The 12,429-nt window shown below is 42.5% G+C and overlaps 1 protein-coding gene across 1 annotated transcript in view; it reads right to left on the bottom strand.

The window, feature by feature from the left end:
- The window catches only part of LOC143996809 (leukocyte elastase inhibitor-like), a 36,682-nt gene extending 25,473 nt beyond the window's left edge, over positions 1 to 11,209 (bottom strand). Inside the window, exons 1-2 of the mRNA XM_077492085.1 lie at positions 11,042 to 11,209; positions 3,345 to 3,479 (exon numbers count right to left, since the gene is read on the bottom strand). Coding sequence (XP_077348211.1) covers positions 3,345 to 3,479; positions 11,042 to 11,209 — 303 coding nt within the window. The remainder of the gene's footprint in view (positions 1 to 3,344; positions 3,480 to 11,041) is intronic.
- Between the last annotated feature and the right edge of the window lie 1,220 nt (positions 11,210 to 12,429).

The raw sequence follows: 12,429 nt of genomic DNA, 5'->3' as shown, positions 1-12,429 counted from the left end.
ACACCCATGCGATCCGATTCTGCTGCGGACCAAAAAAAGGGTCCCGTGCGAGTTTGCGGCGGGTGCGGCGGGTGCGACACGAATTCAGCCATACTATCTGTATGGCTGAACTCGAATCGCACAGAGATCGGATGTGATTTGCACTGCAGTGCGGTGCGAATCACATCCGTTCTCATAAACCGCTGCAATGTGAACCCAGCCTTAGTGACACTGGCGACGGGGGGTGATCACGGGGTTAAACCTTTATTGGGGGGGTTAGGGGGGTACCTTAGAACTAAAGGGGGCTAACCCTAACTGCCCTAACAGTTATTACAGTCACAAATGACACCCGCCGGGTGATCAGGGGGTTAAACCTTTATTAGGTAATAAATGGCGGGTGCCCTGAAACTATAAAAAAATAACTAACCAACCAGCGTCACCTGTAACAGTTATATGGTGATCACTGGTGAAAGGGTTAACTAGGGGGAAATCAGGGGGCTTTATGCGGTAGTATATGGAGGTCCCTGGCGCTATAAAAAGCTGCGGCGAACCTAAATACCTACCTGCCTAACTAGCGTCACCTGTGACACTAATACAGCGATCAGAAAAATGATCGCTTATTAGGCTGGGTTCACACTGGAGCGATGCGGGAACGCCACGAATCCGTGGCGGGTTCCCGCATCGCATGCCTCCCGGCGGCAGTTCACACTGCCCTATGCGAACTGCTGGGAGTGTCAGTGAAATGTTAATGACACCCCCAGATCAGTTCGCATATCGCAGTGCGATCTGCAAACTCGGATCGCATGGTGTGAACACCCATGCGATCCGATTCTGCTGCGGGCCAAAAAAAGGGTCCCGTGCGAATTTTCGGCGGGTGCGGCGGGTGCGACACGAATTCAGCCATACTATCTGTATGGCTGAACTCGAATCGCACAGAGATCGGATGTGATTTGCACTGCAGTGCGGTGCGAATCACATTCGTTCTCATAAACCGCTGCAATGTGAACCCAGCCTTAGTGACACTGGCGACGGGGGGTGATTACGGGGTTAAACCTTTATTGGGGGGGTTAGGGGGGCCCATTAGAACTAAAGGGGGCTAACCCTAACTGCCCTAACAGTTATTACAGTCACAAATGACACCAATGCAAAAAAAAAAAAAAAAAAAGCAATTGGTGTCACTGTGACTGGGGGGGCAGGGGTAATTGGGGGGTGATCGGGGGGTAAAGGGGGGGGGGGGTGAGTGTGCCTGGCATGTTCTACTGTGTAGTGTAGTGCTTGTGCAACTCACCGATGCTCTCTCCTCGGTGCCGGAACGAAAAATACCGACACGGAGGAGAGAATACATCACTTCCTCTCCTGTGTTTACATTACAGGAGAGGAAGTGATGTCACCGGACATTTTCATTCGTCGGGAGCGATCGCGAGGGGGTGGCCATGAATGAATGGCCGTCCCCTCGTCCGGGATCGCTCCCGAACGAATACCGACCGCCGCAGGCACCGGGCGGGGGCCCGATCGGGCCCCCGACCCGCGGGCAGGCAAGGACGTACATGTAAGCCCTTATGCCTGCCCGTGCCATTCTGTCGACATACATCGTCGTGCGCCGGTCGGCAAGTGGTTAATTATACAAACATGTTGCCCCCCTCCTTGTTCCCTTTTTAACTAAAGAGTTGAATTCCTTATCAGAAAGCTCAGTATTCCCTCCACAAATGCTGGAAGCTCATATCTCTCTCATCCCCAAGCCAGATAAAGACTTAACTTTATGCGCAAATTTCCTTGATAGGAGTTGATCTTAAATTTTTTGTCAAGGTGCTGGCTAATAGATCGCAGCCCTTATTACTCAGTCTAATACACTTAGATCAGGTTGGTTTTGTCAATTGATGCAAAGGTACGGATAATACCCTGAAAACCCTTCTTTTAACTGACTACACCCGCACGCATAATATCCCCCTTTGTCTCCTGATCGTCGATGCTGAGAAAGCATTTGACTGAGTTGACTGTCAATTTCTTAGATTGTCCCTACAGCAGATAGGACTAGGCCCCCAAATGCTATCTAGGATAATTTCTCTTTATTTCTCTCTGTCGGCCAGAATCCGGATAAATGGTTCGTTATCTCCTGCATTCCATATCCATAAGGGGATGCAGCAAAGATGCCCTTTGTCTCCCCTCCTCTACGTCCTTACTATGGAACACTTAGCTATCACTTTAGGATATTACTATAGGTCCTGTTCATACTAAACTTGCCCTCTTTGCAGATGATCTGCTAATTTTTGTGACCCCAGCCTCATCTGTCTCTGCTCTCAATTATACAGGAGTTTAAGGAATTTGGCTCCATGAGCAACTATAAGGTACACCACAGTAAGTCAGCAATCCTCAATAACTTTCGTCCTCATTCCCCTTTAAGACTGGCTCCACTTCTATTCGATACTTAGGAATCAACATCCCAACAGATATATTCCAGCTTTTTTCTGTAAACTTCACTCCCCTACTTCTTAAAACCGAGGAGGATTTATCTTCCTACCCAACCAAACGGCTCTCTTGGTTGGGAAGGGTAAACACCTTGAAAATGGATGTCCTCCCTCAGTTTTCATATTTATTCCAAATACTCCATATCTACATACCTACCTCGTACTTCAGGAAGCTCTGGTTTTATTTGGGGGTGGCCTGCCCCAGGATAAAAAATATGAGACCCTCTATCTCCCGAAGGCTGAAGAGGGGCTGGAGTTCCAGATACTTCTCTATACTACAAAGCAGTGGTACTCACACGTATTGTGGACTGGTTTCACCATACTTATTCCAAACTCTGGGTCCAGATAGAAAACCACTTAAACTCGATCCTCCAACGCATTGGCTTCAGAGACGGCAAGTCTTATCGTATAAAATTATATGTATTAAAGGGCCCAGGCACTACCTGTAGTAGGTAAATAAATTACTAACTGTGTTACTCATAGGAGACTAGCGAACTCCCTAAAATCCCTAATGTTCCTGCCAGTCCCTCTGCTTTCCTAATAAAAACTGACCACACTAAGCAAGAGAGTACTTTGTGGTCAGTCCTCAAGCTATGCTGGGAAATTAGCCTGCTCTCCTTCAATGATTAGACTTGTCCTGATACGCCCCCCACTGCATAGCCATTCACTTGGAAGATCAGTGTACTGCTGCTTCTCTTCCCCCAGCTCTTATGCAGCTGAGAACAGAGGGAATGTGATCACTTACAAAAAAGGGGAAAAAAAGTATTGATAATGTATTTTTTTATCTATACACAAATGTTTTGCCTTTCATTTTCTATTTTAAACTGAATGGGTTGTTATACAAGGTGATCGTTTACAATCACTTTAAATTTACAGTCTTACAAAATAAAAAAGCCTTACGTCAGCAATTTTACATGTTTCTTCAACAAAGAGTGTATTTTCGATATAAAGTTTGTATTCCATAGCATTTTGTAATACAAACATGAGGTCTTGAATCCCATAATGTATTTCTCTGCAGTTTTTAATGTGAAGAACCTGAAAAAATAGAAAAATATTGTTATGTTGCAGCTATGCATGCTTTAGATGGCTATAGACACACATACACACATATTTAGATAACAAGCATTTTATATAATTTTTAATGCTATTAACCTACAATGATTCCAAGATGAGAAAATAGTCATTTCAAAGCTATGGAAAGACTCTACAGTGTTTCCTTGCTGGCATTCATGACCTTCAGAATAATATTTGACATATACACTGATACAGTGTTAATTTAGAACCTTTACAACTGCACTGGGGAGTGGAGAAGAATTGGAAAGGGAGAGACTATAATGAACTTTAATGGTATAACATACCAACTGCAGTAAACAGTCGTAAGTAAAATGATGAATGGTTTTTATTACAAAAATGTATACATATAAATACACATTTTAGGCTTCATGCACACTGGAGCTCAGAAAAGCTTTTTCTGGATGCCAGATTGCTGTCAGAAAACGCTGGTTGAAAAACGCACTTTTAAAAGTGTTTTGTACTAGCGTTTATGTTTATGGGCCTTTTTAATAAAAATACACAGAGGACACTCCAAAAATCGCACAATGCATTCCCAAAAATATAACGCGAGCGCTATTTAACGCGTGTTTATGAGCGTTTATCTGCTTTTGGAGGTTGCAAGATGACAGCCAGACCCTGCTTTTGGCGTTTTTTAATGTTTTTTGTGGTAAAAAAAACGGCACTTTGAATGCGATTTTATGGCGTTCACAGAACAGCCCATAAACTCCACTGCTGATGAAAGCTAAAAAAAATTCCATATGTGCATGGACACATAGGATAACATGTAGAGTGGAGTTTATGGGCTGTTAAAAAAACACCAAAACTTAAAAAAACGGCCGTTGAGCTTCAGTGTGCATGGAGCCTAACACTTAAATATTAACCACTTCCCACCCGGCCAATGCATATATACGGCCGGGTGGGAGCCGTCTACTCCTGATAGGCCGTTCAGGAACGTCCTTCAGGAGTAGCGGGATCGCGCGCGCTCGCGCAGCGGCGCGATCCCGATGTGCTCGTGTCACCCGGACACGGCACATCTCAGATCGGCAGGAGGGCTCTGTGATTGGCCCTCCTGATCACATGACGGCCGTGTCCAATCACGGCCGTCATGTGATGTAAACAAACAGCCGATTGCTAGGCAATCGGCTCTCCTCTCCTCACACGGAAGTCACCGCTGAGGAGAGGAGAGCAGAACGCTGCAGCCGGCTGATGATCAGTGAGTATGGGCTGCTTTTTACAGCTTTTTACTCACTGATCATCAGTGTAGTGTAAACACACAACACACCACACAGTACAAACACAGTCCCTTTATATGTCCCCAAAACACACATGTCCCCAAAACATACATGTCCCCAAATAATAAAAACACATGTCCCTAATAATAAAAACATGTCCCCCACATATGTCCCACTAAAATCACATGTCCCAATGATTATCTGCACACATATGTACGTGATCACCTGCACACATATGTACATGATCATTTGCGTACATATGTCCGTGATCACACAAACCAATTATTATACACTTAACGGAATTTTTTTTACCAAAAACATGTAGCAGAATACATTTTGGCTTAAATTTATGACAAAATTTGATTTTATTGGATTTCTTTTCAAATAGAAAAAAGAAAATATTGTTTTTTTTCCAAATTTCCGCTATTTTTGCGCTTATATCGCAAAAAAAAAAAAACGGAGTCGTGAATAAATAACACCAAAATAAAGCTCTATTTGTGCGAACAAAATGATAACAATTTCATTTGGGTACAGTGTAGCATGACCGCGCAATTGTCACTGAAAGCGCTAGAGCGCTGAAAGCTGAAAATTGGGCTGGGAAGGAAGGGGGTGAAAGTGCCCTGTATTGTAGTGGTTAAAAACTCCAATGATAATCAACAAAAACTCTTAGTTCTGAAATCACATTGAAGTGTGACCACTGAATCATTTACCTCATCTGTATATTAATTGCTCAACATGTTTCGCTTGTCACATTCACCGCTTCTTCAGGAGCTTTATTTTACATGAAGATTAAGAGACAAATATCATATCACTATGAGATAAAGGAGAAATGCATTAGTTAAACAAAAAACAATAACAATACTCGTGATGAACATAATATAGATGTAAAAGAGAGCATCTGCTGTGCGTGCCCCCCGAAACAGTTATCTTACCCAGAATATGAAGTTTCCAGAGGCCAAAAGTGGGTGACTCATCCCGGAGGGCATGGGAGCCCCTGGCAGGGCACAGGACGCTGAGCAAGGATCTATCAAAAAATTACGTATATTTAACCGCTTGCCGACTGCTGCACACTGATATACGTTGGTACAATGGCGCCGGTGTCCCGCAATCGTGTCACGGAGCCGCAGAACATGGAGATGCCTATGTAAACAAGGCATTTGCCCGTTCTGCCTAGTGACATAAGGTCATACCAATGGGGCAGTGTCATTCCCGTCTCCTGGCAGCGCCTTTGATGGATGTCCCTCGGACGTCCCACGTCCCTCGGTACAGGTGTTCTGTTAAAATCACAGGCATTGGTCCAGCTGGCTGCGCTGAGACATGTGACAGTCTGACTCTTTCTCATTGTATATGGCCGCTTGGGCTCGGGGCTTTTTGGGGGACCACTCAGGGCTCCAGCTTTCCTCAGCCCCCCCTCCTGCCGACTCCACTGCTCCCTCCCTTTTATCCTTCCTCTGTCTGTGGGTGCTATTTGCTGCCTTTTTAATCATCTAAGGTGAGATAAATCCATCTTGAATACTTTTACTACTAAACAGTGAATGTGACCTTTTTGTTACACTCACTGATGTTTATCCTATATCACTTTATATTCAGGTACTGATTTCAGATTATCCAGAAGTCCCAAACCCTATTATCCGTGCTTCTGACCCATAGACTTTTTGAGGTGGAGTACATATGTATATGTATATGCATGTATAAGTGGGGATATATATATATATATATATATACGGTATGTATATATGTTTTTTCTATCCACATGGGCCTTTTGGAATACCATGTGGTACTGAATGTGCTAAGCCATTTGCACCTGCTCCTTACCTTAAATATTTATTAACTATCCTATGGGGACCATTCTGGAAACTTTCTAAGCCCATTTGATCAAGCTAAGCCCCATTGGCATGACCTTGTATCACTGTATACATTTGACTATATATGCTACTTGGGCCTACTTGAACCACTATTTTAAATATACCTAATTTTTTGATAGACCCTTGCCTAGTGTCCTGTGCCCTGTCAGGGGCTCACATGCCCTCCGGGGTCGGTCATCCTCTTTTGGCCTCCAGCAACTTCACATTCTGGGTAACATAACTGTTTCGGGGGGCACACACAGCAGATGCTCTCTTTTACATCTATATTATGTTCATCACAAATATTGACATCATGAGTATTGTTATTGGTTTTGTTTAACTAATGCAGGTCTCCTTTATCTCATAGTTATATGATAATCGTCTCTTAACCTTCATGTATATGTACAATAACGCTCCTGGAGAAGCGGTAAATGTGACCCGCGAAAAATGTTGAGCAATTAAAATACAGATGATGTAAATGATTCAGTGGTCACACTTCAATGTGATTTCAGAACTAACAGTTTTTGTTGATTATCATTGGAGTTGTTAATATTTAAGTGTTAAATGTGTATTTATATGTATACATTTTTCTAATGAAAACCATTAATCATTTTACTTACAACTTTACTGCAGTTGGTATATGGTACCATTAATGTCCATTATAGCCTCTCCCTTTCCAATTCTTCTCCATATTGTTGGGAGGAAAGTACCATAATACAAATTTCACTGTGGAGGCACCTCTCTTCATTACACATGGGAGTGCTCTTTTCTGTACATTTAGAGCAAGGTTTATAGGAAATTATACAAATGAGATGGATAATGAATTGGTTCTTCCAGGTCAACCTAGTGGACAATTGATTTCTAGATTACTCATAATAAAAGTTTTCATTGCCAGTATGGTCTCTGATTCAGTACTAGGATCCTCCTAGACAAGGTCTTCACTCCTCGAAAGCCCACTTATAGCTGAACTCCACAGATACATTGGTCCGGCTTGGACCATTGTCAGTGTGCATTTTTAATACCTGATGGACTGCTAAGGAAACTGATAATCACTTTAATATTTGGTGATAGTAAAATGATTGCTGCTCTCTTTCACCACATGCTGACCACAGAAGGTCATTCACTTTGGATCACTGCAATTCACAGAATGCCCTTTTTAATGAACACAAGGTGCTTTTTGATTAGACAAGATGAAGAGGCATATTGATGATGTCAAATGTCACCCTGTCAAATCTTCCAAACAGGATAGAGACAGTAGAAATAAACTGACAGGGGTTATAACTAGGAATGAGCTTTGGTTCAGTCCAATCCTGGAAGATAGTTGTTACTGCTGGGTCAAGAATCAGGCAGGAGATTCTCCAACCCAGAGCCTCACATATACAAAGGGGTAGGGTTGTTTGTGACATCATTTATTTACTATGGCCATGACATTGACCAAGTACGGGTTCAGACCAAACCCAAGCTCATCACTGGTTCTAATCATAATTCAATGAAAACGAAAAGTTTTGGCTTTAGGTATACCTTAACAAGTACACACAAAATGTGTATTGCAGCCTGCAAGCTGAAGTTCCTGTAACAACATCCAAATACATATTTTTCTTAACATAAACTTGGGGGAGTGAGTTTTGTATTATTATACAGCGGGGGTCAGCAACCTGTAGATTGTGATCTACCAGTAGATTGCAATTTGAGTGAATTTATCTTTATTAAATGATTTACATCACTGACCCTGGTTTGCCTGTTGTTTGTGTTGACTTACCTGTGAGCTGTGTGACTAAGTGTAGGGCCTGTGACTAAGCCTGGGGTCCCCAGAAAAAGGACCCTTTGAGTAAATAAACTGAGTGAAGAATGACATGGTACTGAATGATCATGTGGCCATGGCTTAAGGTGAGTGGAAATGGGTATTCAGAGCATTTTTGTCCTACTGTAGCAATCAGTAAAATGGGAGTGGGAAAAGGGTTACATTTATTCTTGAGTTGGACTGTAAACATATGTTTTGTATCCATTCAGGACTTCAGAGGCATCGGTTGTGCAACTGTGAAGTGATAAGTGTACATTTACTGGACATTTGCCATTTATAGCAATGACTAATATAAATTATAATCAACCTTTTCACCTGGAGGATTCCTGAAATCATTTTTAGGTCTCAGGGTAACCCTTATTAAACCAATAAACCAGTGATCAGTAAGAACAGTAAGAAAAATCTCTTTACATTGGTTGTCAGTGGAGCAATTGGTTGTGAGTGGAACAATGCCCCCCCCCCCCCCCCACAGTGGCAATCACAATGCCACACTTGCAGGTAGCTAACAAAATTATTAGTGTCATGGTGCTGGCTCTGCCAAGTACCGTTGCAACTATACAGACACCATTAAATGGGAGGTCATTCAGCCAAAGCTCAAGGAACCCCTAGAAACCTTTAGAGGAACCCTAGGGTACCCTGGTTGAAAATGTCTGGTCTACACCATAGCTCGGGTAGTACCTTTGTTTTGGAGAGAAATTAATCTATGGTCAAAATGTAAAATCATATATTCATTTACACATTGCATTTCAGTTATTTCTAGTCTACAACTATTGACCTGAAGCATGCAGGGAATCCAGGAAGTTGTGGAAAGAGATGAGCAGCAGACAAGCAGCACTCAGAGCATGAAAGGTGATTCTTCAAGTCAGCTTACAGTATTTCACAAAAGTGAGTACACCCCGCACATTTTTGTAAATATTTTATTATATCTTTTCATGTGACAACACTGAAGAAATGACACTTTTACAATGTAAAGTAGTGAGTGTACAGCTTGTAAAACAGTATAATTTTGCAGTCCCCCCAAAATAACTCAACACACAGCCATTAATGTCAAAAGTGAGTACACCCCTAAGTGAAAATGTCCAAATTTGGCCCAATTAGCCATTTTCCCTCCCCGGTGTCATGTGACTCATTAGTGTTACAAGATCTCAGGTGTGAATGGGGAGCAGGTGTGTTACATTTGAGATACTGTATATTGTATTATCAAAAATAGCTATTGTTTGTATTGATATTACCATGCTAATGTTCCAAGGCATGGGCACAGGGTGGGCACACCCTTATGACCCCATGTGCGTTAGCATTTATCGCCCTCTGTGCTGGCAGGAAGATGGGAAAGATCTCCTTCTTACCGGCTCTGCCACAAGAGAAGTGTTTACGCACTTCTGTTTCAGTGTGCCAGCAAGGAGATCAATGTGCTGGGGGCATATATATCTATATATATATATATATATATATATATATATATATATATATATATAGATAGATAGATATATATAGACACACACGTGTGTTTGAGCTTTAGGATGGACACCCTTTTAAATTTGGCTGCACACACCTATTCTAATGGGATAAAATGAAACTGTATGCTGTGACCATAAATTTTCTTTAAGAATGATTTATGCCATGTACACACGACCGGACTTTCTGGCAGACTAGGTCCGATGGTCTTCCCGATGGACTTTTGGCGGAGTTCCGATGGACTTTCCGAACAAACGTACTTGGCCACACACGAACGGAATAAGTTCGTTCATAAGTCCGTTCGTTTTGAACGTGATGACATAAACGGGACTAAATAATGAAGCTCAATAGCCAGTAGCCAATAGCTGTACTTGTGTCGTTTATCTTTATCTAACGTTTTTCCCCATTTTAGTCCGTCGGAATTGAGTCCTTCGGATTGCTTTGAAACATGTTCTATTTCTAGGTCCGTCTGATTTTTTTTTTTCGAAAAACGATCGGACTAGCCCACACACAATTGGATTGTGCGACGGACTAATCCCTTTGGACCTAGTCTGAAGGGAAGTCCGGTCATGTGTACGCAGCATAAGGGTAATAAATGTAGATGTGTTACTTCTTTCTCATGAAAGGTTACATTCTTGGGGGTCAAATTCTCTACAAAATGAACCAGAACACCAAATGGCAAGTATTTTAATGCAATAAGATTTTGTTTTACTTTTCCCTGTACACATGGCCGGACATTCCGATGACAAAATCCATCGGATTATTTTCAATGGATTTTGGGCCAAACTTGTCTTGCATACACACGGTCGCATAAAGTTGTCGTAAAATCCCATCGTTCAGAAGGAGCTAACATAAACCACGTACGACGGGACTAGAAAGAGGGCAGTAGCCAATAGTTTTCGTCTCGTAATTTATTCTGAGCATGCGTGGCACTTTGTCAATCGGAATTGTCTACACAGGATCGGAATTTAAATGATCGGATTTTGTTGTCGGAAAATTTTAGATCTAGCTCTCAAACTTTGTATGTCGGAAATTCCGACGGAAAAAGTCAGATGGAGCCCACACACGATCGGATTTTCCGACAACACGATCCCATCGCACATTTTACATCGGAAAGTCTGACCGTGTGTACAGGGCATTAGACTGGATTTTTGATTAGTTGGTTGGGTTCCTAATTTTGCCACTTTTAGTAAAAAACCCTGATAGTCTTACCTGTTTCATTTGGGCTTCAGTTGTATCTTCAGCTCCAAGACAGATCAATAAAAGTGCAATGATTGTGCTCAGAGGTGACAATATTACATTCTGGTCACCATTCATTTGCCTGGCAAGGTCTACAGTGAACAGGTTGTTCGCCATAGTAACGGCCTCAAGAGTGGACATGATTTTCTTTCCTATATCTGTAAAAAAAAAAAAAACATTTAAAAAAACTTTTACTTTAAAATGTTAAAGCGTTATTATACCCAAATGCAAACAATTCTTGGTTTCAAAAGGTTTTGAGACTAGTTTTGTAACATGCCAACAGATGGCAGCACAAGGCTGCAGGCACATGACATTTGTATTGTCTGACACTTCCACCCCTCTTTTCCTCCAAACCCTTACCCCCCATTAAACCAGACCAGACTGTGTTTGGAGTAAATGGCCAAAGGCCTTGATTTATTAACCAAAATATATAAATAAAAATATAAACTTTTATAAATAACTTTTTAATAATAATACCTTGTAAACTTTCCCTTTAACACTGGAACATGGGTCATTAGCATATCAAAGACCCTACTGGTCACTGCACCATCTATTTTACCTCTTGACCTCCAGACGGCATCCCCTGTCTCGGAGGCTAAACCCAAACCAATGCAGTGACCTACCCCTTTTCTCCTCCGGTTACCCCCTTGTAACCAGGAAGTACATCAACAACCATCCCCATCCCCATGGATGGGTACAACCTAATTACCACCGGCACCACTTACCCTTCTAAACTGACCCCCCAAACAACCAGCACACCCCTACACTAAAATCCTACCAACCCCAGGGGAGGGTGGGTGGTAATCTCTTCCTCCTCCGCTCTACGAGTGACCTGGCTTCCGCTCGGCTTCCCGCTGAACGTGTTGGCTCCGCCCCCTTTTGGCCCCGCCTCCCGGCTTCTTAAAGCGGCCCGTGCAATACACATTAAAGCGGCGACAGTGCATGCAAACAATTGTCATGCTGTCCCTCCGCTTAGCAGCCTTCGGCTGCTGCTCCGTGGCCTCTCTGTCACCACCGTTCTTCCTAAAGCCCCGTACACACAGATTGTCTGCTGAGTTTTTCCTTCAGATTTACCAAAACCATATAATATGAGGTCAAACCTTAGGAGTTTCAATGTGTATGCAATCAGGCAGGCCCTTCTATTACATAGTTTTGGTAAATCTGAAGGAAAAACTCAGTAGACAATCTGATAGTGTGTACGGGGCTTAAGTCAGTGTGCCAAAAGATATTGTCCTGTGTACATCGGGAGCTGTGCAACTAGTTCTATTCTGACCGCGTGCGTTATAATGTCTGCTAGTTCATCATGTACAGTAAGTTAGAACAAAGCGCAAATGACAAATGGTATGCTAGGCAGAACTTAT

Source organism: Lithobates pipiens, unplaced genomic scaffold (assembly GCF_037356315.1).
Source record: "Lithobates pipiens isolate NorthernLeopardFrog02 unplaced genomic scaffold, aLitPip1_a1.2 Scaffold_19, whole genome shotgun sequence".
NCBI lineage: Eukaryota > Metazoa > Chordata > Amphibia > Anura > Ranidae > Lithobates > Lithobates pipiens.
The sequence above is the reverse complement of the archived record's forward strand: the minus strand, read 5'-3'. Positions and strand labels throughout refer to the sequence as shown.